General features: G+C 37.3%; 2 protein-coding genes across 3 annotated transcripts; one reads left to right on the top strand and one right to left on the bottom strand.

The window, feature by feature from the left end:
- Window positions 1-2,858: 2,858 nt before the first annotated feature.
- On the top strand, window positions 2,859-5,452 carry LOC116188361. 2 transcript variants are annotated; one of them, XM_031517661.1, is made up of 3 exons: window positions 2,859-3,072; window positions 3,442-5,001; window positions 5,090-5,452. In XM_031517661.1, exon 2 carries the CDS (start codon window positions 3,481-3,483, stop codon window positions 4,105-4,107), a length of 627 nt encoding a protein of 208 aa, XP_031373521.1. In that variant the 5' UTR covers window positions 2,859-3,072; window positions 3,442-3,480; the 3' UTR covers window positions 4,108-5,001; window positions 5,090-5,452. The 2 variants fall into 2 exon arrangements, with proteins under 2 accessions (XP_031373521.1, XP_031373522.1); XM_031517662.1 differs by having other exon boundaries at window positions 2,874-3,072; window positions 3,432-5,001.
- Window positions 5,453-6,787: 1,335 nt separating this feature from the next.
- On the bottom strand, window positions 6,788-8,913 carry LOC116188338 (FCS-Like Zinc finger 8-like). The gene is made up of 2 exons (XM_031517621.1): window positions 7,675-8,913; window positions 6,788-7,492 (listed from the first exon to the last, which is right to left on the bottom strand). The coding sequence occupies exons 1-2, from the start codon at window positions 8,427-8,429 to the stop codon at window positions 7,408-7,410; spliced, it is 840 nt and encodes a 279-aa protein (XP_031373481.1). The 5' UTR covers window positions 8,430-8,913; the 3' UTR covers window positions 6,788-7,407.
- Window positions 8,914-23,075: the final 14,162 nt, after the last annotated feature.

Here is a 23,075-nt window from a genome sequence, read left to right as displayed (position 1 = left end):
GAACCCTATAATAAATATTTACCCATAACCTTATTGATTACATTAGATACAACTATATATATATATATATATAGATTGCCCCTTAAGAGGCTTTTCCTAGCAAATATATATTTAATATTACTTATAGCAGAGGACTTTGCGACGGAATATCGGGTTTTTTTTATTTGTCATCTCTATATATATACAGTTGTACCACACCCTATTAAAGAGGATTAGAATAGTGCATGTTTCAAGAAATTAATATGTTATATAGAAGTTGAATCATATTATTTATTATTGTAATTAAAAAAATATATCTAAAAGAAATATTAAAGAAAAATTTCTAATATCTTATTGTTATTTTATAAGAGATTGCTATTTATTATTAAATAAATATACATGATTTTAAAGAAATTAAGAATTACAAAATTTACTTAGTTAATTTTAATAATAATTTTCAGCCTTATAAAAGTGAAATTAAATTATCTCTCATTGATGTGATTAGTCATTTTATCTAAAATTATTCAAATTTACAAAACTTAATTTATGAAATATGAGTGAGGAAAAGAAAATAGCTAAATGTTAAAATTTTATATCATCTATGACTATTAATATTTCTTTCATTAACTAAAGGTAAGAGTTTCATATTTTTTGAATCTTGTAATTATTTTCTTATAAATTGAATTGATAATTGAGATCATGTCTATAAAATATTTTACACAAATTATTTGCTTATTAGCTCTTAAATTAATATTATCTAATGTGGGTATGAAATTTTTTCTATTAAAGTTTATATAGTGTATAAGTCATATTAATAATTGTCTTAATATCTGCATTTCGTAATAAATTTTCTTTATAATTTTTCTTTATAAAATCTGTGCAACGCATGGGTTCAATAGCTCAGTAGAAAATGAAATCGTAAAACAAGAATTATCTAATGAAAAAAAATCAATCAGTAAATTCTTTTGATTACTGTCAACTCTACTTTCTACAATTTCTTTTCTCTATTTTCAATCTCTCTCTCTCCTCTTTTGAATCTCTCAACTCTCTCACAATCACACCATGTCTTCTTTTCTATCAATTAATTTCACAAATTAATAAAATTATTTTTAATGGCCATAAAAAATCTACATACCTATTAAAAATTTATGAAGATTAAATTTAAAAAGATCAAAAAAAAAAGTTGCAGAAGGTCATGTGTGACGTTTTATACTATATTGGCACCGCATTTTAGTGTGTCTTACTCATAAACCCATCTACAAGATGAGTATCTTTTATGAAATCAACAATAACATCAAATGAAATGGCCATCCAGCAGCACCATTAACTTTATCTATCAAAAAACTCTATCACAATTACTAAAACAAGTAAAAGATACTTATTAACAATTGAGAGCTTACAAGAGTTTAGACCTAATATTTCCACAACGAGGTGAACTAAGCTGAATTTCTTGTTTGCCCCTCAATGCTTTCCCAACGTGATGTACTCTCTAATTCTATAGTTGCGACAGCACGCAATTTGGGTGAGATTAGACAGATTCTCCAACAGCGGGTGAGAACTGAGAGATTCAAAACTGCAGGGAGGAATTTGAAGCGAAGAGGAAACTTCAGGGTCTGAGTTCAAATGAAGACTGATATTTACTATCATTTATTAATGGAAAAAACTATACATTTGGTCCTTTAAGTTTGAATTCTTTTTTATTTTAGTTCTTTTTCTAATTTTTTTATCGTTTAGATCTTACATCTTCAAATACTTTTCTATTTTAGTCATTTTTCGTTTTTCTTAATTCTTTTTTATCAAATGCCTTTAATTACTTTTCTATTTTCTTCATTTTATCAGAGATTTTATTAGAGAAAATTTTAACTTTATTCCTCAAGTTCTTAAAGTTACTTTTTACCCTAATTCTTTTATTTTGTTCAATTTTTCTTAATATTAAACGTTTTGTTTCTTATACTGCTATGATTCTATCCCTCGAATTCTAATAAAATGCCCACATAGCATTTTTAAATTTAAAAAGATTATTATTTTAATTTCAAAATTAAAACAAAATATATCAAAATAATAAAAGAAAGGTTGTGAACCTACTCGAGAGAATGAGCAGGGGTTAGCGTTTAGGTCACAGGGCAATCTCGACAGGGGAGTGGCGGTTTACATTGGAGAATCGACACTAAAATTTGCGAGTAACGAAATGGAATAATACAAAAAAAAAAAAAGTAAAGACGATTGTTGTTCGATAGCCACGAATCATACTTATGAGGTTGGTAGTGACACATTAAGTAAGAACATGGTAAACCTTGATGCACGAAATGATGTTGCAAAGTATAATGGTTGATGAAAGTATAGGTCTAAGATGACCTCTCCTAGGGTGGTGGTGTCCGACTTCGTCCCATATCGGCTACAACCATCTCTTTTCCTCTCGATTTACCATCATCACTCTCAAAATATATTTCGATAGATTTTATTTTATTTATAGAATTTTAATAATAAAATTTTTTATAATTTTCAAAAATATCATGTGGACATTTTTATGGGAATTTGAATGATAAAAGCATAGGAAATAAAACATTTAATATTAAGAAAAAATTGAATAAAAAAGAATTAAAGTAAAAGAATCACTTTAAAAGGTTGAGAACTAAAGTTAAAATCTTTTCTGATGAAAAACATGATAAAAGAACGAAATAGAAAATCAATCAAATATATTGAATAAAAACGAATCAAGAAAAATAAAAAGAGTTAAAATAAAAAAGTAATTAAAGGTGTAGGATTTAAATAATAAAAAAAATAAAAAAAAAATGATTAAAATAAAAAAATATCCAAACGATCAAATGTACTTGGTTTTCCTTTATTAATTAATTAATTGAAATGAAGAGAGCTTTTTAAAGTCATTGTCAGACCGATGGATTCTTCCTTCTCATCTCCTCCATCTCCATCTCCACTCCCCCCACCATTTCTGTTTCCTCTCAACTGCTTTCACCTCCCCCTTCTTCTCCTCTCTCAATCTCGACCCTTCACTCCCTTTGATCCGCAAAACTGCCTCCCTTCAGCAGATCTGACTATCACACTCTGCTTCACTTTAAAAATCGCGGCTTTCTGGTATTTCCTCCCACCATCCATTCCATTTTCTTAAGCACAGGACATGATGTAATCGAATGTTTGAACTGGTCTTCTCTCTTTTCCTGCTGGCTCTGATCTGGGGTTTTGTTTGGATCTGCTGTTTGTTGCCCGACATGTCTGTTTCTGTCTGTTTGCTGAGTCGTGCATTTATTTGGGGTTTTGTGATTTCTGCCTTTTATCTGTTCTTCTCCGGATTTGAATCGAGTATGGTTCTGGGTGTGTCGGATTTGAAAGGAATATGCATGAGTTGTGGTGATGAAATGTTGATTGCAGCAATTTTGTTGTGTATTCTGAAAGTTCGATATAGTAAAGGTTTGTCCTTTTCTTGTTTGTGTGAGTGGTCAACAGGGTCGGAATTTTCTGGATCTAGGTTACCTCGGATGAGTCATGGAGACCCTTGTTGTTGTTGCTGCTCAGCCTAAGCATCAGTACTATCCCACAGAATCTAGATCAGAGGGTCTAGCAAGGTTCAATTCTTCTCCCCCCAACAAGCTCCAGGAGATCAATTGCCGAACTTTTCATGCTGCAGACGGGATCCTTCCGACCCCTCTCCGGGCTTCGACTATCCCAGTTACCAAACAGACCCCTCCATCGGCAACACCTGCCACTCCACCTTCCGCTGAACCTGGTCGCTCTAAACCTGCCCGGAGGAGTAGCCCGATCCCCATCAGTGCTAAACCAATCTGCTGTGAGAAATTTTCTGATGAAGGGTTCTTCGATGGGAGTCTCTCCTTCTCCGAGCGGTGGGCGGGTCCAACCTACTCGAACTCGCCCCCGCCGAGCTCCTTGCCGATTCCTAAGTTCTTGCAACTGCCTAAGAGGACTAAGTCCCTTGATCTGCCTAGTTTAGCTTCTGATGATGATGTTTCTGTCCACCCAATTTCAAAGTCTGCTCCCGCCTCTCCAGTTAGGGGGTTCAGTCCTCCTCTTGCTTCCAAAGATTTGTTCCGAAGTGCTGACTCTGCGACCAAGACCCTGCGTCGCATTCTCAATCTCGAGCCATCTGATGAGTGACATCCCTCGGTAGTGATGGGGATGGGGGGTGTTGTAAATAGGTTTCTTTTCATGTGCGTTAGTGTCTTACTAGGTTGTATATAAGCGAATGGTCGGGTTTCCTTCTCAGTATGTTTGCACTTAAGATTCTAGTTGTTAAGTTATCTCCTATCGTAGTGGCAGAATATGGTGGGTGGGAATTGAGATGCAAGTTTGCTTGTTTGTCTGTTCTTTTTAGGGATTTCAATTTCCGGAAAAAGTTGGCCAAGGAATACGAGTCCCTAAGGTTCTTAGGCTGGAAAGGGGGAAGAGTTCCAATCAGGAAAGTCTAGGAATTGTTCTGACTGTGCAACTTGTTCTCGTCAGTGTTGGGATGACAAAGTTGATGGATGATACAATTCCCGGTCTTGTGTTGGATTTCTTACTAGAGTCCTTTAATTCTAGAAGTTATGTATATGCTGTATAATCTTACTCTACATCTGTAGGTTAGTAAACCCCCCCTTCCTCCAATTTCCGTTGACCGATCTCCATAGTAGATCCAAATTAGGCTTTCTTAGTTGATGCATCCTCTCGTAACTCCTCTGATGGTTGTTGGTTTCACTACTGAGATATTACCGCTATCCATAACCTTCACAAAGGATAACACCGTTCTTTCCTTTTCCTAGGATCTCATCCTCTGTCTGCTCTTTTGCCTCCTTCACCATCTTTCTGGTTTTTAAGAGGGAAAGGTGGGAAGGGCAAGCAGTCATAGATTAATAGTTCCCTGCCCATTCAACAGCTTGACTTGTCACTCTCTCACGCCTTAAGTCTCGACCAGTTTCTTTCTGCCTGGCCTTATTTCTGCTGTGGGTAGTGCCTTGGCCCTCAATTATACTTTTCCATGAAGATTGTTGATGGCATTGCATTGTATGCAAGGTAATTCTTGTTCCATATTTTCTTTTCAAGCTTTTCTCTGATTTAGTTATTGTGTTTTGACGTTTTTCACCCTTCTCAAACAATGCAGGGAGCTCTTGGGAGATTGCAGAGAGGCCAAACTTGTAGCTCGGATATTTACATACTTGGTTGAGCATGGTCTCTTTCTTCCCCGGTGGCAACTGTTGTCCGGGACCGCTGTTCGATTCGTAATCTTGTTAGTTCAGTGTCTTAGTTGATGTCTAGCTGTTAGCTTGAATCTTATTGTCTTAGGATCTAAACTTGTGCTTGTTTAGTTTGTTCTGCGTAGACAGCAAAGTTGTTCATCAACTACATGTGCTCCTTTTGCAGCTTTATTTATGTTGTGCTGGGTTTGATGTATGTTCTCTCTCTTAAATCTTGCTTCGTAATATTAGATTACCAGACACAAGAAAGAATTCTTTAAGTTGCATCATCTAATCGTATTTTCAGAGGATCCAGATGGTTGCTTGTGATGCGGTTTTCGGGTGATCGAGGTGACTGAAGTCCCGGTAACATAAGCCAACATGGAGGCTTATGTCCCGTTTGAATTTAGAGTAAGTTGATTTTAACTTTAACTCAACACACTACACAACAAAAATATATATTTTTCAATTCAAAAATTTTAATTTTAATTTTAATTCAACACACTACACAATAAAAATACACGTTTTTTAAGTTAAATTTATAATCATATTTTTTTTTTCACAATCAAAATTAAAATTAAAATTAAATTAAAATTTTGAATCCAAACTGCCTTTTAGTATTTTTACATTTAGATGGAAGATGGGACAATTGGTCTCCTAAGCCAATAGCCCCCTCCTTGTCTTGGCCCAAAAAAAAAAAAAACCCTTCCTTGGTGTCTCATTCACCTATTTAAGCGAGGTAAACGGATGAGTGTAGATTTAGGTATAATCAATAATTGATTCATTACTCCTCGTCTGAGTCTAATTTTTTAGATCGTTTTTCGTCCACAGATCATCTTTAATGAAGTCGGGTTTAGATCCATCTTTGAGTTTAGATATGGCCTAGGGGTGTACTCGAGTTTGAGTATTTTATAGGTGAGCTCGACTCAGCTTGTTCTAGCAAACTCGAGCTTAAAGCTCGGTCGAGCTTTAATGCCTAGGCTTGAGCTTGAGCTTCGGTTAGTACTTGAGTAGCTCGAGCTCGGCTTGTTCGAGCTTGTTCACTTTAGATCGAGTGAATCATTAACGAACTTGGTTAAGCTCATGTCAAGCTCTAGCTTTTTGATCGAGGTCATCTAGAAAGTCAAAGTAGGAACTAGCATACAATATGGGCTTGGGGGTAAAGCTACTAATAAAAGGACATATATATAAATATACATAGAAACTCGAGTAAGCTCGCAAGGTCGACGAGCCGAGTACCATTGAGCTCGAGCTTGGGCTTGCCTAGATGAAAAGATCGGCTCGAGCTCGACAACACCAAATCGAGTTCGAGTTCTCATCATGTCGATCTCGAGTAACTCATGAGCAGTTTGGTTCACTTAACATCCCGGTACAAGCCCATCCCAATTGACGATCGGAGCTTTCTATAAAATTTTTACCGCAGTTCCTTCTCGACTTCAAGGGTCTCAGATAGAACACGACTCCGCAGCCCGGCACGACTCTTCAGTTAGTCACGGTAATGATATTCAACTGATGAGTTGCACAAGTATAAAGATTTTTGCTTGGGATCACGGGGAACTGTGCGTCGAAAATGACCCCAAATTTGGATCTACCTCAGCCTGATCTATCGATAAAGTCAATCCCGATGAAGAAGACGTCCATATATAATAAGAAAAACAGAAGCAATCGACTAACAAATCCCAGAAGCTTACTCAACCCAGAAAAAAGTTGGACATTGGACATTGGAGCAGAAAAATGACTGGATAAGGATGATCGATCAGAGAGAGAAGGGAATCTTGGCAAATTATTTTAATTTTAACTTTATTTATCGTGTCAGCAAATATCTATCTTCCATCTTAATTTATTTAATTTAATCTGCCATTATTTCATTTATTTATTTATATTAGGGGGGAAAAAGAACAGAGGATGGGTTTTCAGAACATGCCAGCCGTCCATTGGAAGCTCACTGCCGTGAGCCAAAAAAAGACCGGAAACCTCAGAATTCCCAAAAAGAACTCATCACGGAAAACATCTAACCCCTCTCCCTCTGATCTATCTATCTATCCATTATCTATCTGCAAGGTGGAGAAAATTCAAAATCCAATCAGAAATCAAGAAAAATTATGGACCTTCAACCCGTCTGGTCCCCAGCAATGGGGGCAATCCCCAGCTGGGTCATGCTAAAATGATCGACAAAATCCTCGGTTGAGGCTTTCTTGATGGGGGGGGGGGGGGTGATCATGAGCGAGTTCTTGAACTAATCGAATCAAGCTGCTGCTTCTACATCCTCTCCACCGTCTAGCACGATCTCCCGGTGGCGGCATTCCCGACTGCAGAAGGATTTCTCGCCCCTGCAATGCGATAACGAAATACCGGTTATCTCGAAAGCCTCTTAGGACGAAAAAGCTTCAATCTTGATGCACATAACGCCAATCACAAGGGACCCCCGTAATCGAATAAGCTCAAACATTGTTGGTAGTGATCGAAATCAATCATTACATTTTTACCAAATAGGAAAGAATGGACTCTTTACCTGTAAATGTAAATGTCTTTAGTCTGTTCGAGACTCTTCTTGCATGTGTAACAGAAGCTCAGAAAACTCGGCTGCACTGGTTTCGGCTCGTCGGGCAACACGCTACTGTAGTAGTTCTCGACGATGCAGTTATCGAATATGTGAGTTGTTCGGGCGTTCGGCCCGTGGTACGTCACGCAAGTGTAGTCCTCGGAAAGCTCCATCTCGCTCATCGAGAGGCACTCCGTCAAAATCCGAGGGGAATTCGAGCTTCGCGTGCGAGAATTCGGGGATGAGAGATGGGAATTCCGGGTCTTGATCCCGAAATCGGTGGGGGATTCTGGGTGTTCAAGTGCCGGAGCGGGAGAAGGGGGGATTCGGACTCTCATCGCTGATCCGAACAGCACCAGATTGCTGTTGGATGTCGGGTGCTTCCGGTCCGGCATTTTCTCGAACTTGTCCACGATGGCGAGGCCGATTCCCCGGGACTCGATATCTTCCCAGGAGCGCTTCTTGCCTCCCGGGAACTGATCGGGCAGGCCGGCTCTGAGAGCGGAGAAGGGGTTCACGTTGAGGATCAGAGCCGGGTTCATCATCGGCTTAGTCGGGTCGGAGCAAAACCCCGACGGCGAGGATAAACCTCCGAATGCCGAACCGAAGAACGAGGACACTCTACTCCGGCGGTGATTCCGGGTCGGCGAGGACTGCGATGAGCGGTGATGATCGGCGACTAAAGATTGCTTCCCGATCACTGCCCGAGACCTGTTCCTCAGCATCACTGCTATAGCTCAATCGCAATTGCTCTGTTTTTCCTTCCCCTTCTAAAACTCAGTAGCCTCCACGACTGACACAGAACTCATCATCGAAAGCTCCGACCTTTCTCCCCGTTTTCTTCCAAACAAAGCTGATCAATCTCTTCCACTGCTGTAATGGAGCAACGTCGAGAGCAGTACAGGCTCTAGCAAGGAGGGGTCTTCAGTCCGTACATATGCTCTGTTTTGCAGCAGAGATCAATGGACAATGGCAGTTTGTACTGCGAAGCGTCCGCCCAGCTCTCTCTCCTCCTCCTCCTCCTTATCCTTCTTCTTCTCCTGGGTCCGCGGGATATTCAGTTGGTACAGTTCTGCGATATCGGCGAGAGAATCTCTGCAACTCCGGAGGGGAAGAGAGAGAGAGAGAGAGAGAGAGAGAAGGAGGAAGTGGGCATAAGATGATGGGATGATATGGAGAGGGGAAGGGGAAGAATGGGGATTGGGAATGGGGACGTGCCATTTAAGGAGAGAGGAGGCGTGTGCATGAAAGTCAGTTGTTTTGACAACACACATCTATCATCATCAAACAAAATTAACCTTACTCCTAAATAATAAACCGCGAAAACGTACGATAAATTGAGCGATCGGATACTGATTTTATTTTCGGAGTAGATATTCATGATCCGTTCGAAATAATTGCGGTCAGAATTAAATCGCTTAAACGGGATTAGTCCACAGCAAATATGCTGAACCTATATGCGACTTCACTAAATGGTAAAAGAAAATAAATGATAATAAGCAACAAAATTATGAATTTTATTATTATTATTTGAGGAATTAGAGTTACCATCATCTCTTTGTTTTCTCTAATTTAGTGTCATCATCTTTTGGCCAATATTTCATATCATCAATAATGTATTTTATTGTTGGGACTTATTTTGACATGGTCTTCTCGAATATAAATGAGGCTTATGAATATAGTATGATGAAATAGAAATCCTCAATAACTAATAAAGGGGACAAGAGTAGTCCTCGGAGTTTCTTCTCGACCTCAACCGATCCGGTCCCTTGAGTCTCCATCTTAGCTTACCGCTTTCTAGTCCGGTGCTCGGACTGCTAAAGCCATTGAGCAAATGGGAGCAGTAATATTCAGTGATTGTCTGGAAATAGAATAAGAGTGGGAAACTAAGCTAATTAGACCTTTCTGAGTTGGATACTGTGATTGAACAAACATAATTTATTTAGGACTGTATTGGAGTTAAAAATGATTTGATCAGTCGGACTAGACATACATATACTCATCTCTCGCATTCAATTCTAGGAAGGTGAATATATACATATACATATATATATATATGTTCCATTTGTATTATAGTAGTTAAACAATTAGATATATAGATGTCATTCATTTTCTATTCGGGGTTTAGTTTAACGCCTTTGAACATTTTTTTTTCGATTATAACGTCATTGAACATTTTAGCTTCAACCTTTTACATAGTATGACTTGGACAAGATGGATCCTTCTAATTAAGCAACAGGATAAATCTTGTTTTCTTTATGCGTGAGAATTTATAACACTTCCCTTAAAAGAATTTGGGAGTTCGAAATAGTGGAAGGGACTCATAATTTGATCTTGAGGTTAGGGTCGCTAAGAGGCAATAAAATACTTTTACCAAATCACAAGAACGGATAAAATAAATTTATAAAAATTTTAAAAAATAATATATAATTTTTTAAAAAAATATCAAAATTTTAATGACCATTGACCCTTCAGGCCCCCATGATGGGACCAGCTTGACACCGGAGGTCAGGAGGAGTCAACGTCGAGCCCGTTCGAACCCGCGATACATCAACAAGGCACTTATCCGTTTTATTCGTATTTTTAGTTATTTTCTATTTTCGTAATAATTTCCTATCATTTAGGATTGACAGTTGATCTTGCGGGTAAGATTTGATCTCGCAAGGATTTAGGTGCTTTGTTATCTTCTGTTACCATGCTAAACCTTTGAGTATATACTCGAGATTAGCACATCGTTGGAGGGGGGCAATAAACTAGTATTTCATTCTTGTTCTTAATTGACAAGGGCGTTCGATACCGTGAGATTGCATCAATTGGTATCAGAGCGAGGTCACGATCGTAAAGGGACCCAGCTCAAAGCGAGGCACAGATTGTATCAAGGTCTCGGCAACGACAATGCAACGAATCGGGAACGATTCGAAAGGCTCGGACAATCTGTAGAGGAGATAGGGGGCGACTCAACCAGCTTGTCGCGGTCGTGTCGTCGCAGCAATCCGGCTCTCGGCGTCGGTCGGGAGGCCACCACCACAGAGGGAGCAGTTCATCATCATCAATGGCAGCTACAAGTCACGGATCGGAGCCTGAGGACCGAGACTCAAATTCTGAGGCAGAGGGCTCGATTCAGAGCTATAGGTCAGGGCATGGGACGAAGAAGCTAAGGCGCGTGAGGATGGAGTTTCCACGATTTTCAGGGGAGGACCCGCGCGTTTGGTTAGACCGCGCAAGGAAGTACTTTGCGGCGCAAGATGTAGACAAGGAGGAACACGTGAGGCTGGCGACATTCCACCTGGAGGGAGAGGCGAATCAATGGTGGCAATGGTTCAACCATGTGAACCGTCGAAAGAGGATGTCGTGGAGGCAATTCGAAAAGGGATTGCTGGTAAGGTTAGGGTCGTCAGAATATGAAGACGCCAATGAGGCTATGAACAAGATACGACAGAAGGGGGATTCTCGGGAGTACCTGGGGAAGTTCGAGCGCCTAATGAACACTTTCCGTCATTGGCACCTGAGTGCGCTACTCGGTGCATTCATGGCCGGGTTATAAGAGGAGATTGCGGGAGAGCTGCGGATGTGGAGGCCGAAAGATTTGCAAACCGCTATCGAGCTCGCAAAGAGGAAGGACGAGCAATTGCAGCGTGCACAGAGAGTAATGAGCGGTTAAGCCTGGTCCGGCTTCAGGACCGCAACTGAAGGAGCAGGCGCAAAAGTTGTCCAACCTCCACCACGAGCTAATCTTGGATCAACTCGCCGGTTAACATGGGAGGAGACGCAACGGCGTAGGGAGCAGAATTTATGTTTTAATTGTGACGAGAAGTTCGTTCATGGACATAGGTGCAGCGGAATTAAAGCGATGGTAATCGAGGTTGTCGAAGAGGACGAGGGGAAGGCGATCGAGGAGCCACTAACGGAGGAAACCGAGCACATATCGATTCATGCATTGACGGGGCAGGTAAACCACAAGACTATGCGGTTTAGCAGGCGAATCGGGCTACATAAGATCCAGGTGCTTGTGGACAGCGTTGCAAACCTGAATTTCATAGGCCCACCGGTGGCAGAGCGACTACGGTTATTCTAGACAAGACAACGGCCATTTACGGTGCGGGTAGCCAACGGCGAGCGGCTGGTGTGTAAACGACGATACGAATGAGTCATCCTTGGGGTCCAGGGAGTTGAGTTCAAGGTAACTCTTTATGCCTTATCGGTAATCGGAGTAGAGGTAGTTCTCGAGGTGTCGTGGCTAGAACAATTGGGTCCGACAGTCACGGATTACAAAGAGATGACAATGGAATTCAGGACGAAGGGTAAGAGGCACATTTTGAGGGGAGCGGTTCCGGAGGGGACGAGGGCAGTGGAAGCCCGATCAGTAGAGCAAGAGGTGACGTTGGGGACACAGTTATTCATGGCAGTCGAAGCAAGGGTGAATACAGTAGCTGAGGGTGGAACGGGAAAGCGGATAGCCGAGGTGTTCATTCGGGGGATCGTGCGGCTACATGGCATTCCAGAGTCGGTCGTCATGGACCGTGACCGCATCTTCATGAGTTCGTTTTGGCGGGAATTGTTCAAGTTTCATGGCACAAAGCTAAAAATGAGCTCCGCCTATCACCCGCAAACCGACGGCCAGACGGAGGTAATTAATCGATGTCTCGAGCAATATTTGCGTTATTTTGTCTATCATCAACCACGGCTGTGGGAACGCTATATGGCATGGGCAGAGTATTGGAATAACACGACCTATCAAAGATCTATTGCTATGACGCCTTTTGAGGCGGTGTATGGGAGACCGGCGCAGGTGTTGGTGGGGTATGAGCCCGGTTCCACGGCTGTCAATGAAGTAGAAGAGCAGCTCCGTGCTCGGAATGCGATATTGCGGGAATTAAAGTCCAACCTCGCGGCAGCTCAAAACCGCATGAAGGCAACCGTCGATAAACATCGCTGGGATAAGGAGTTCGAAGTCGGGGATTGGGTGTATTTGAAGCTCCAACCATACTGGCAACACTCAGTGTTCAAGAGAGCTAATCAAAAGCTCACTAGCCGATACTTCGGGCCATTTCAGGTTGTTGCGCTAGTCGGGACAGCAGCTTATCGGTTAGACTTACCAGATTATGCAAAAATTCACCTCGTGTTCCATGTTTCGCTACTGAGGAGACGGGTAGGCAAGGGGCAAGCCGTGCAGCCCACACTCCCTCCTTACGAGAGTAACAGCCTTCCCGACTTAGCACCTGTTGATGTTCGGGACTACCGATGGGTCGCACATGGCGGGGGGCGCACCAAGGAAGCTTTGGTTCGATGGAATGCCTTACCAGACGAGGACGCGACATGGGAGCCGGTCGAGGTCCTGAAGCAGCACTTTCCAACCTTGAACCTTGAGGACAAGGTTCGACCTGAGGGGGGAGGAGTTGATGGGACCAGCTTGACACCGGAGGTCAGGAGGAGTCGACACCGAGCCCATCCGAACCCGCGATACATCAACTAGGAACTTATCCGTTTTAGTTGTATTTTTAATTATTTTCTATTTTCGTAATAATTTCCTATAATTTAGGATTGACAATTGATCTTGCGGGTAAGATTTGATCTCGCAAGGAGTTGGGTGCTTTGTTATCTTTTGTTACCATGCTAAACCTTCGAGTATATACTCGAGATTAGCACATCGTTAGAAGAGGTAATAAACTAGTATTTCATTCTTGTTCTTAATTGACAAGAGCGTTCGATACCGTGAGATTGCATCACCCCGCCTATCCCTGCCCTAGCCAAGCTCAAATTTATGACTTCATGTTTCATTAGAGATATTCCATTGGATCAAATCACCTTATCGGTCCGTCCAGTCCCGGCAAGGCCTGTCTGGCGCCGTGTCCCCTCCTCTTCGATGTGAAGGTCCCACCCCCTTCACCAGTGGTTATTTATTTCCTCCACCAGAGATCTCTGTGGCTTTTGTCCGACCGGCCTAGTCTAGCTCCCTTCCCCCTCTCCAGTGACTAGCTTAGGTTTGGCTTTCTTCTCCCTCCCTCTTCAGTGCGTGGCCATGAACCTTGCTTTTGCTCCCTACAATGAAGACCTCTGACCAATTGAATTCCACATAACCAATGCTCGAGAAAGCAGCTGCAGACTCCAGCTCATATGGTGCCTCAAATCCTTGAGAATCCATTACTCGATACTCTCGTATCTACTTGAATCTTCAAAGATTCAAGCAACTCCACCATGATCTAAGCTAGATGTTCAAGTTTTTTTGGCATTGATCCGCCTGGAGATGGCCATCTCCAATGAGATCTAGCCACTCTCGACCTTCTGGTGGCTACACAGAGGTTCCAAGATGCTTTACTTGCAGTCTTCTCGACGGTATGGTAGGTCCAATATAACGCTAATGTACACTCAAGGCCTCGGAGTTCCTCAAACGTTTGAATTGAAGAAGGATTATCGAATGAATCGTAGGACCCATCCCAGTCTTCATTGAAGATCCTTATGGTCGGCAGTAGATTTAAATCAAGGGTTTAGAGGTCTTAATTACATTGTTTAAGCTGAATTGTTGGGTGAGTTTCGCCTTGTATTTTCTTTGTGATTAGCTAAGGAGTTCCATCTCTGTCCTTTGTCTTATAATTTTTTTGAGCATTTTCTCTTGTACCTTTCTAATTAATGGATGAAATCCTCATTAATATCGAGAAAAAAAGCACAACCGACTCAAATTGGAGATGAATTGGACTAGGCTGTGCAATATATATATATATATATATATATGTGTTTGTATCAAAGATAAATTTACTTAATCAACAACCAGATGTTACTATAAAAAGGATATAGAGCAGTAGAGCACACATTCGTCTGTCAACTAAGATTTTTGCAGGATCAATATTTATGATGAAATTATTCATGCCTATTTATTATCTATTAATATTTCTATTTTATTATATTAACCCCATGAATCTTCTACATAATCAAAAAATAAGGTGCTACCTTAATTGTTTTATAGATTAATTATTAGCTTGGCCATTTTAGTAACCCAATAAAAAATGTTTCTGTAAAATTTTCACCGGACCTATAAGCGATTGAGTCCTTCTCCAACTTAAAAGCTCGAGCCAGCATAGCGTGAGACCTCACGAGCACGCGAAAGTATGACATACTCAGTGACCATGTAAAATTTTCAATGAACTTATAAATGATTGAACTCATCTCCAATATAAAATCTCAAGTTAATGGATTATGGTACTTAATTTTATATAAATCCATTAAACCCCTCTTAATTTTTCTACCTGGGGTTCTAAATTACTTAGGCTGTATAGCTTGCGAATGCAGTGTATTACACCCACTTTTTTCTGAATCTTCAGAGTGTCGCTCATAATTGGGAGGAGTGCCAAATCTCTCTTCTCGATTTCGCTATTCGTTTAATTCTGCAATACATACATACATGATATATATATATATATATATAATGTTACAGAACGATCTTCTAGCTCAGAGAAATGATGTTATACTTGAAACCCACGTAATCAGTCCTTCTAAAATAACAATAACTTGCTCGGATAAGCAGATTGTGATCAAAGGCAGAACAAAGTTCTGCCAATATTTAATTTATTTGTCGATATCCTAATGCAAAAGTCACATACTGATATAATTTAATCTGATCTAGTTTCTTTTCATTCAATAATCCCATTTCGTCATAATCTGGTATATAACAAATGCACTCAATCAAACGGATATTTTATTCGCAGTTCGCAGATTTCACATGCCAAGATGGATTTAAGTTCAATAATACATTGCATCCTTGAGTCCTCGACAGCAAATAAAAAGATTATAAAACATCACTGTTGGGGGAGACTATTTGTATTAAATGTCAATTATTTATTTATTACTTTTCCCCATATTTAATCATTCATTTCTAAATGTCAATTAATTAACCTCTTTAAAACTAGGTAGGTTTCCCGTGCATGTACTGATTATTTTATTAGTTGTGTGCATGTCGCGATTTGATATATTTTCATATCGATTTATTTATATTATAATTAAATTTAACTTAAAATCTCTTGTATTAACAACATCAAGCACAAAATCGAATTGAGAATAATAATAATGAAATTGAGGATGGAATATTATATTAAAAGTAAAAAAGAAATTTCTCTTAAATTGAAAGGCAAAGTAACATATATATTTCTCAATTTTTGGTTTTCTATTTTTGGTGAGAAACGTAATGAGGAGAATCAGGTGAAAAAAGAGAAGGCAATAAGACCGATAGTTTCATTTTCATTTTTTATGAATTAAATAATAGATTTGTTTTTGATTTTATATCGCCTAATAAGACAAAATAAGTATAGAAACAAAGTTTTTTCTTTTCCTTATTTTATTCGTTAAGGATTAAATTAAATATATAATATAAAAATAAATTATTAAATAATTTACCATTCTCCCTATATTGCCCGAAACTGGAGAGTTACATTAGTTTGGATAGATGATCGATTATAGATGATAGATAGGGTAGATGATATGCTATAATTTTTTTTTTTTTGCAAATGATGTGCTATACTTTTGAGTCTCACGAAAGTCGAAAAGATCTGACTAGTTGTAACCGGGACCAGTGCTCTTTATAAATTATATGTATATATATATATACACATATTATGTAATTATAAAAAATTAGTTGAAATTTGAGTGTTGCGTGATAAATTTTTATTTGTAAAAATAAATAATAAATTATATGACTTATAAATGAATATAGATAAAAAAAAGATAATTAATTAAGTAAAATCATGATAACAATAAATATATATGTACTCTAGACATATTAAATAAATAATATATTTATAGATAGATTGTAATCCTATAATATGTATAAGTACTTAAGAAAAGTGGAGATATCATGTAGAGATGTAGGAAAATGCATAGCAAATAGAAAGACGATTGGTAAAATAAATTTTATCAAGTATTTATAGAGAATTTAATACACTAATCTCGAAGAATATCACGTAATTCGAGTAGTTCTTTTTGTTATTGAGAAATTTAAATTTTAAAATTTTAAATTATATATTATCACATAAAAATTATTTGGACATATTTCTCACATTCGTTGAAGATAATACTAGTATATGCTTCGGTCAAGATGCATTGAATTTCCATTAAATGGACCAACTCAAGAGATGCTTTAATAAGGAGCTAAGAGTTATCAAATTAGTTGATTCGAGTCACTAACAACGTTTAACTAAGAGCTGTGAGTTCTCAAATCAAATGCTCACATCCTACTCTTTAAGTTTTTTCATATATTATATATATAGATATATACTAGCGCATGTATTTTTATTTTAATATCAATGTTGATTTTTATAGAAAAATTTTTAGATCACGAGAATTATGGTTTTTTGGTGAATGGGAGTTATGGTTTCTTTCGACAGAACTTTGACACTTGTAAAATAAAGTAACATTATTCAGCCAAAACAAAAAAAAGTAAAGTAAAATTAAAGTGTCCCATTTTTAGGAAATTTTTTCATAAAGGTCGAAGAGTAAGTAAGAGATGGGCAATGACCAAATGAAATAAGAGCGGAGTTTCCTACAAAATCAAATTATAAAAAAAAGAATTAAAATAGTTACAATTTAAAATTTTCGATGAAATAAAATAACAGTATAGTATAATATAATATAATATAATATAATATAACTTGAATTTTCCCATGTATTGTACTCTTTTTTCGTATTTTTTACGTTTTTTTAATTTCCTTAAATTGATTAATCTACATCTTCAAATCCCGATTCTAATTCAGTGTGCACGAGCTCAATCAACTTGACGTCGAGTAGCTAATTAATGTCTTGGCAAACAATTTTTCCCTTAGTACTCCAAACATTTTACGATTGCTTTCTCTTTGCAACTTTCCAATAGTTGCAATTTCTTTTCCGGAGAATATAAAAGACAAATTTCTATATAAATAATTTCATTACACGAAGCAATGTGAGCCCACCATCACGTGGCAACACTTATCGATGTTCACGTATTTATGTATTTGTCGCCATCAAGTTCTAGGATGTATATATGTATCTCTCTCTTTCCCTCCTTTTCATATTATCTATTCAAATTTTATAGGGTAATTACACTGATGGTCCAAAAGTTTCATTAATGTATCAAGTTAGTTCAAAAAGTTTTTTTTGCTATTTGATGGTATAAAATGTTTCAAAGTTGTAACATGATAGTACAAACCGTTATCTTGCCATTGACGTCTTCATTTCGCCATTGACATGGGTGGACGTTTAAGTTAATTAAAGAAATATTTTGTACCATTATGTTACATCTGTAAAACATTTTGGACCATTAAGTGACAACTTCAAAAGAGTTTAAACCATCATGTAACGTTCCACCAACTCCTAAAAACATATCAGAACTACGTGTCGGCCACTTTTCGGCCACGTCAGCTTCGCTTGATGGTGTCAATGGTGAGATAACGGTTTGTACTATCATGTTACACTTTTGAAATATTTTGTACTATCAAGTAGCAAAAAAAACTTTTTTGACCAACTTGATACATTAGTGAAATTTTTTGGACCACCAGTGTAATTACCCAAATTTTATAAGCTTTTCTTTTCTTTTCTTTTTTTCGGTTAAGAAAAAGCTTAAATTTAGTAAACTAAATGAAAAATGTGAAAAAAAGATCTAGAAATTCGACTGATGAGAATTGAATTTAGAACCACTTACTCTCATGTATCATTGCACTTCGCTCCTTTTCGGATACACTTGTCAATAAATTGTTGCCGTCTTCCTTTTTTCTTTCTTTTAAGAAGGGGAGAAAAAGAAGTTTTCTCCTCTTCTGATCAAATAGTGGGCCGCAGGGCCCACTGTTTCCTTAATGAACTTGTGGGCCCAATGAAAGGAGCGGATGACATTTCTCCATGGAATGGAAACCCCACAAACTAATGCTAAAGTTTATTTTGATCCCTTTGGTCTTAACTTTTGCACCAACTTTACAATGCATAAATTTCTTTTCGCCCGAACTGGCCCGGAAAATTCGTCTGTATAGTGCATGTACCGTTCAGGACATCTCGACCACCGTTAGATCAATACGGGGCCCACTGATAAGTATAAATCCAATGGTGTTAAGAATCCTGAACGATGCATACACTGTATCATAGTATTTTTTGTATGAGCTGCCATATTATGAGTAGAATGTTAGTTTTAATCCTCTAAGGAGATCTTTTATTATCTTACTAAAATTTGGAATATATATATATATATATATATATATATTATGTAGTTCGAGAGTAAATAAGTTAAAGGTTTTGGTGCAGTAAAATAATCTAACGTACAGTAAAAATTCGTTAGTTTTTGTTATATTTACTCATTAAATTGTGATAAGGAAGGGTTTGATGGGAAGGATGTAGTAAATTATGAAGTATCCAAATTAAAAACAGAATCCTGAAAATGAAGATAAATATTTACAAAAATAAAAATACTTATTAGAAGGTTTTTTTTAAGTGGCCTTTACATATAAGTTCATATTATTCATAGATTTATCATGTCAGTCTAAAAAAAAATCCTTAACTATTTTTTTTTAAAAGAGAAGAAGCAATGATTGCAAGTACAACTAAAATTGAAATTTAAAAGATTGTATAAAGACCATTGTGTTAAAGAGCAAAAGTAAAGGGTCCAAACTTCACATTTTTTCATAGGAAAAAAGACAAAAATTCCTTTATGGTTTGGAATCGGGACAAATCGTATCTTATTTTTTTGTTTGGGACAATTAGTCCTCCTGTGGTTTACGTCGTTAGACATAAGAGTTACAGTGTTAATTTTTTTTATTTTTAGTTATCATCTTTAGCCTTTTAATCATTTTGGTTCTAAATCTTTTTCTTTTATCATTCTTATCCATAAGTTTTCATTTTGTTTCATTTTAGTCCTTAAAGAAAATCGAAAGGGAATGAGGGGTCGGGGCCGCCAATCGGCGACCCCGACTCCTCCACCGAGGTTGCCGGTACCCACAGAGGGAGCCTGCGACCTCGGTGGTCGGGTTGGGGTTGCCGATTGGCGGCCTTGACCCCGAATCGACAGGGGATCTTGACTCGGAATCCCCGATCGATTCGGGGTCGGGACCACCAATTGGCGACCCCGAGCCCTCGACCGAGGTCGTCGGTGCCTTCTATGGGTACCAGCAACCTCATTGGAGGGTTCGGGGTCGCCGATTGGCGGCCTCGACCCCTTACTCCCTTTCGATTTTCTTTAAGGATTAAAATGAAATAAAATAAAAAGTTGAGGATATGAATGATAAAAAAAATTTAGAATCAAAATGATTGAAAAGTTAAAGATTGAGGACTGACAATGAAAAAAAATTAACGCGTGACTCTTTATGTTTAACAGAGCAAACTACATGAACTAATTATCCCAAACAAAAGAACAATATCCAATTTATCCTGATCTCAAATTATAAGGGATTTTTATCTTTTTCTCTTTTCCATATTATGTATTTGTCATCAAGTCATCGATCGATTCTTCTATGTGGAAAAAAAAAAAGTCATCAATAAAAGAGAAGCGTCGCCATCTGCTGGGACTGCAGGTGGGACCCACTGAACAGGGCACAATAATAATCAGCCCATGCAAGGGGCAGTGGGCCCATGGACCAGCATCAACATTGTAGGCCCTAAAAGGGCTTGTCCTTTTCTAACTTTTATCGGCCCACCTACTTGTGTAGTAGAGAAAAAGGTGGGCCCAGCGGCCTACGACCCATCAATAGATAGACAATTGGCGCTCATTGGTGCATGCATAAGTTAATCAAGTTATTTTTTCATAAGAAAAAAAATATAAATGATTAACTTACCAAAAAAGAAAAATTTAATCATTAATATTTTATAAATAGGAGTTTGGGAATTCAAAATTCTTATATTTTCATCCAATGATCCCATTGACCTGATAAAAAAATAAAAGAAATTAAATAAAGAGAAATTAAATAAAGGGATATGAAAAGTTTAACTGATTATTAAAAAAGAAAATATCTTTTGATTTCAAGTAAATGGTGAGTAGTGCTAATCAGAGAGGAAAAAAATATGTATTTCTTCATCGTCTTTTTCTCGCGAGAAATAATTAGAATGTCGTTTTAAGGTTACTACCTCAGTTTATGAACATAGTATTAGAGATTGGGGTAAATCATGGTAAAAAAAATGCCTAATAGTAGTACGGTAAATAAATAATCGCTGCTACTACCTACCGTCTTTTTTATGGCATCAACCCTGGATCCGTCTAACATTACAAGAACATGTGGGGCTCGTCATGTCCGGATCACAACAATCAATTGTTGAAATCCCACTGTCGATTATGTGAAATCTATAACAAAGAGTAACTATGATTGATATGGTCCACGCCTGTTTTTTCACTAATTAGGCCTAGCTGGCCTAGAAGAATTACCATATGCACGCCAATTTTTCTCCTTCACTAGTCATACGTCGCGTGCATCTCGCGTGTTTACTTTCTATGTTCAACTTACAATGTAATTTGTATAAATTAAAGAACATGATCAGATGCTATAAATTAAGAATTTCACATAGTGAAGTTGAAATTATTTAATAATTCTGATTGTTTAGAGAATTAATAGAGTTTTTTATGATATATATCTACCTCTGTTAAATAATAATTTTATGGCAAAATCAGTTCAAGACAAGCTTTCAACGAATTCTCTGGTTGAAAGCATTCTTATAATAATTCTATTTATTTTAAACCAAATTCTTTAAAATAATTTCCTTATACTTTAATAATTAATAAAAGGACGTCCTCGTCTTTCATGAGATAAATTTTTTTTTTCCTTTTTTAATTTGTTGCATTATTTTAGATGTATTTCAAAATCATAAATTTATATGATGATATTATATAATCAAAGTTATAATATTAAGAGGAGTTTTTCCGTATGGTTTTAATAGCTCCCAATCACTTTACAAATTATTTCTTCCATAATATGTTAACTCATAACAACCCCTAATTGTTTATTAATTTTTTCTCATTGGTTTATTTGTTGCATTTCTTTAGATATATTAAAAAAATCATAACTTCACGTACTAATATTAATTAACTCAAATTGCAAGTTTTGTGTTATAAATAGGAGTTGTTGAAAGATAGATTAATATCTAAAATATATTAATGATTACAAAATAAGAGTTGGTTCAAGCAGTTCGACGCTTACTCTCCTTAAACAAGATTCCGTGTACAAATCTTGTGAATGAAGAAAATATTTCATTGGAAGAGTTTTACTTTTTATTTGGACCAATTAGCCTGAACTAGATTAATCAAAATCCATTGAGTTTCCGAATACCAAGGTATATGTTGGGAAAAAAAGAAGAAGATGATTTTCATAAACATGTTAACTGCTAAGTGCTAACCGTTGCAAAACTTATAATCTTTGTTTTATATTTCATTTTTTTTAATACTTCAATATAGTGCATCAATCATGGAGAATTATTTCCTCTTGTGGGCATATATATATATATATATATATATATATATATATAAACTAAGAGAGCAAAAAGCTACACAACTTATTGATGTGATCAAGTATACTCAAAGACAAGAGCCACTAAATCTAAGAAACTCTTCTTAGATTTAAACCCTTCATACCAATAATATTGCACTAATAAAGTTGCAATGTGGACCCTATCATGTACTTATGATTCCTATCTTTAACTTTTTATCCTTTCCAATTATCTTATCTTATTTATTGGCAGAAAATAAACAAAAAAAAACCAATTATTATTATTATTATTAATTGACAGGTAGCAACAGGCATCAGATTCTATTATGTGTTGCTGGACACTCAGAGGGGACTGATCAAACAAAGAGTTGTCTCCAGCTATAGGAGATGATGATAATTAATAAGGTGACAAATTTGACAAGTGAAAATATAATAATTCAGGAATAGTTCACCGAGAAAAAGAGAAATTCCAAGAATAGGCCGCCAGACGACGCATCATATTCTTTTTTTTTCCCTACGGAGCACGTCCAATAAGGCATGAGCATTGAAAAATGTTTGAATAGACTTCAAAAAAAAAAAAGAGTACTTGTCATACATCAATTGTCTTCCATTCTATTTCTTTCTTTCTTTCTTTCTTTCTTTTTTTAAATCTCCAAAAATTGAATCAGTATGGATTAGATAAGTTTTTTTTTTTTTCAATTGTTGAATTTCTTTCCAATGTCAATTCTTCCCAATGTGATGAGGGGGGAAGTGGGCCATTGGCAAAGTCATCAAAATTTGTGACTGAATGATACTTATCATCAACAATGGCAATAATCATCACGTGGAGCCCAGAGGGGAAAAGAGAAATTCTCTGTGTTTCTTTCTTCTTTATTTCTCTCCCTTTATGATCATTTGGATGTCCCTTGACAATTACTGTCCTCACCTAGTTGCAATCGTGGGTACCGTATAGTATATCGG

The sequence above is a fragment of the Punica granatum genome, chromosome 8 (assembly GCF_007655135.1).
Source record: "Punica granatum isolate Tunisia-2019 chromosome 8, ASM765513v2, whole genome shotgun sequence".
Taxonomy (NCBI): Eukaryota; Viridiplantae; Streptophyta; class Magnoliopsida; order Myrtales; family Lythraceae; genus Punica; species Punica granatum.
Note: the sequence above shows the minus strand (reverse complement) of the source record. Positions and strands in the feature narration are given on the sequence as shown.